At 61.5% G+C, this 2,600-nt stretch overlaps 1 protein-coding gene across 1 annotated transcript; it reads right to left on the reverse strand.

Annotated features, from left to right (window-relative positions):
• Window positions 1-4: 4 nt before the first annotated feature.
• Window positions 5-2,369, reverse strand: TMEM151B (transmembrane protein 151B; the record flags this gene model as incomplete). The annotated part of the gene is made up of 2 exons (XM_040466576.1): window positions 5-646; window positions 1,833-2,369. Coding segments are annotated over 2 exons (1,179 nt in total), but the record flags the coding sequence as incomplete, so codon positions are not given.
• Between the last annotated feature and the right edge of the window lie 231 nt (window positions 2,370-2,600).

Consider the following 2,600-nt stretch of genomic DNA (forward strand, 5'->3'; position numbering starts at 1 on the left):
CGCCCGCCGCCCCCGCGCAGCGCGCCCCCAGCGCCGCCAGGTCCATGAGCACCGCCTCCGAGTAGCTGGGCACCAGCTGCTGGTTGGAGCGGATGTGCCACTCGAGCTCCGTGCTGTCCACCGTGTTGACCCGCGGCAGGCGGTGCGTGAGCGGCGGCAGCAGCTCGTCGCTGGGGCTCAGGCCGCCGCCCGCGCTGCTCGCCGAGCCGGGACCTTCCAGGCCGAAGAGCTTCTCCACGTGGTAGTGCGCGTAGGCCGTGCGGTACTCGGCCAGCACGCGCAGCGGCCACGACAGCGTGAGCAGCGCCGCGGCCCAGAAGGCGGACGAGCAGGCGTACCACGGCGGCCGGGCCGGGTCCGGGAAGGCCACCATGAACTCGCGGAAGTCCACGTTCTTGAGGTGCATGCCCTCGCGCGCCTCCATGTAGTCGTCCAGGCCCTCGTTCTCGGCGAAGAAGCGCGCGCGCTGGCACAGGTACGCGTTCTCGGCCTCCACGCTGGCGAAGCTGAAGCACTTGGTGAAGCGCAGGCGCGTGGCCGGCGCGCCCTCCAGCCCCACCAGCGCCTTGGACACGTCGCGGACGCCGCAGCGCGCGTAGTCGAACTCGGCCTCCGCCACGTGCGTGTTGACGCGCTCATGGTAGACCTGCGGCGCCGGGGAGGGCGGCGGGAGTCGCCTCTGTCGGCTCACCCTCGTCCGCCCCATCGCCGCTCTTGCTGCCTGCTCAAACCCTAAGCCTGCCCTGCCTTCGAGCCCGCTTGGAGCCGGGTAGGATCTGCTTATCATCTGCTTTATGGAGCAGCGCAAGCCCTCAACGTACTCAACTAGAGAGGAAGACGGGCCGGAGCTCAGACCTGCGGGTGTATTCTAGTTTGAATTAAGCTCTGCTTCGTCACGGGGTCAGGCGCTGGCCACGAACTGCCCCTCGGGCTTGCCTAACCGTTTTGCCGTCTCCCATGTCCCCCGCTGCCCCCTCATGACCCCAAATGGCCTGCCCTTCCTGTTTACAGATGTGGTCCCTAATGGCCGGAACCGGCTTTGTCTTGGGGCTCCCTGTTCCCACCTTAGCTGTCACCCAGCCCCCTTCCTGATTCTCACAGGCCCCGGGTTTCTGTTTACCCATCCCAAAACTGAGACGGGGGTCACCGTTATCTGAGAAAACCTCTTCCTCCAGGGCTGGAATAATGCCTAATCCTGGAGGGTCCAGTAAGTGCTAATTGGCCCCCACTCCACCTCTCCACGAGGCCTCCCATGCCTCGACCTCCACCTTTTTGCCAGCAGACTCCCACCTCTGGGAGCCTTGGACTTGGCAAAGGGCCCCTGGCTTAAATCTAGCACTACCACTAAGAAGCTGCAGACCTTGGGCAAGTCATTGAGTTTAGGATTCCTTCCCTGTGAAACAGGCCCTGGTAGCAGCCACCTCACTGAATGGGTGAGAGTATGCCGCGACACAGTGCCTGTGAGGCCATCTCCAACCATTAAGCATTAAGCGGTATAGACCTTGGAGCCAGACTGCCTGGGTTCAGATCCCAGCTCCACCACATACTGTTTGACTTTGGCAAGGTACTAACCTCTCCAAGCCTCACTCTCCTCATCTGTAAAATGCGGATAGTAGTTACCTACCTCATAGGGTTGTTAGGAGGGTTAAATAAATCAATCTGGTATTTGTAATGTATGTAGGGCAGAGCCTTGCTGCTAGTGTTTGCCGTTATTATTATGGTTGCTATTGCAGCTCACTGCTGCCTGTGCTCCTCCCCCTGGGAACAGTCAGTCAGGGTCCCAGCACCCCCCTCCCCTCTGGACTGGCCTGCGCTCCCCTCCAGCCCCTCACCTGGGTGGTGGTGTAGGCGTCTCCATTGCGGTATCGGGTGACCTGGCGGGTGCGGCGGACATAGTGGTAGCTGATGGCCTTCCACCAGATACAGGGCGTGGCCTGCTGCATGCGGCCCACACGCTCCCGCACGCTGCTCACATCAACACGGTGCTGCAGCTCATGGCGGGCTTGGCAATGCCAACACTCCACCAGGTAGACGGCGTACAGCATGAGCAGGAAGGCCAGGGGGATGTAGACATAGCCGTTGGAGCAGGGGCTGTCGTGGTACATGAGGCTGTTGCCCTGGTAGGCGCTGCTGAAGGTGAGGCGGGTCACCGTGGTTACGTGGCACCAGGCCACGGCCCCCAGACAGCCGTACATGAGCAGCGAGAGCAGCAGGCACTTCCAGTGGGACTCACGGCAGAGGGACTTGGTGAAAGAGGGCTGGATGGGACGCTGCTGCTCAGATGGGCAGGGGAAGGTCCAAGGTGAACAGGGAGTGAGACAGAGTGGCAGGACCCAGCACAGAGATGGATGGAGGGGTGGAAGCCAGCATCAGAGATGACAGGGACGTGGCAAGAAAAGGTAAGACCAAGATGGGAGCCGAGGACCAAAGATAAAAGCAGAAATGACCCAGAGTGAGCCATGGGGACAGGAAATGAGAACAAAATGCCAATGCAGGGAAGTGTAGAGAGAGACACCCCAAAAGGCAGCGAGGGATCACAGCCAGAGATGGAGGGAGGAGGCCCAGGTGGCAGAGAAGACACAGATGGATAGGATGGTACC

The sequence above is a fragment of the Herpailurus yagouaroundi genome, unplaced genomic scaffold (assembly GCF_014898765.1).
Source record: "Herpailurus yagouaroundi ecotype Mexico unplaced genomic scaffold, PumYag 63409, whole genome shotgun sequence".
Taxonomy (NCBI): domain Eukaryota; kingdom Metazoa; phylum Chordata; class Mammalia; order Carnivora; family Felidae; genus Herpailurus; species Herpailurus yagouaroundi.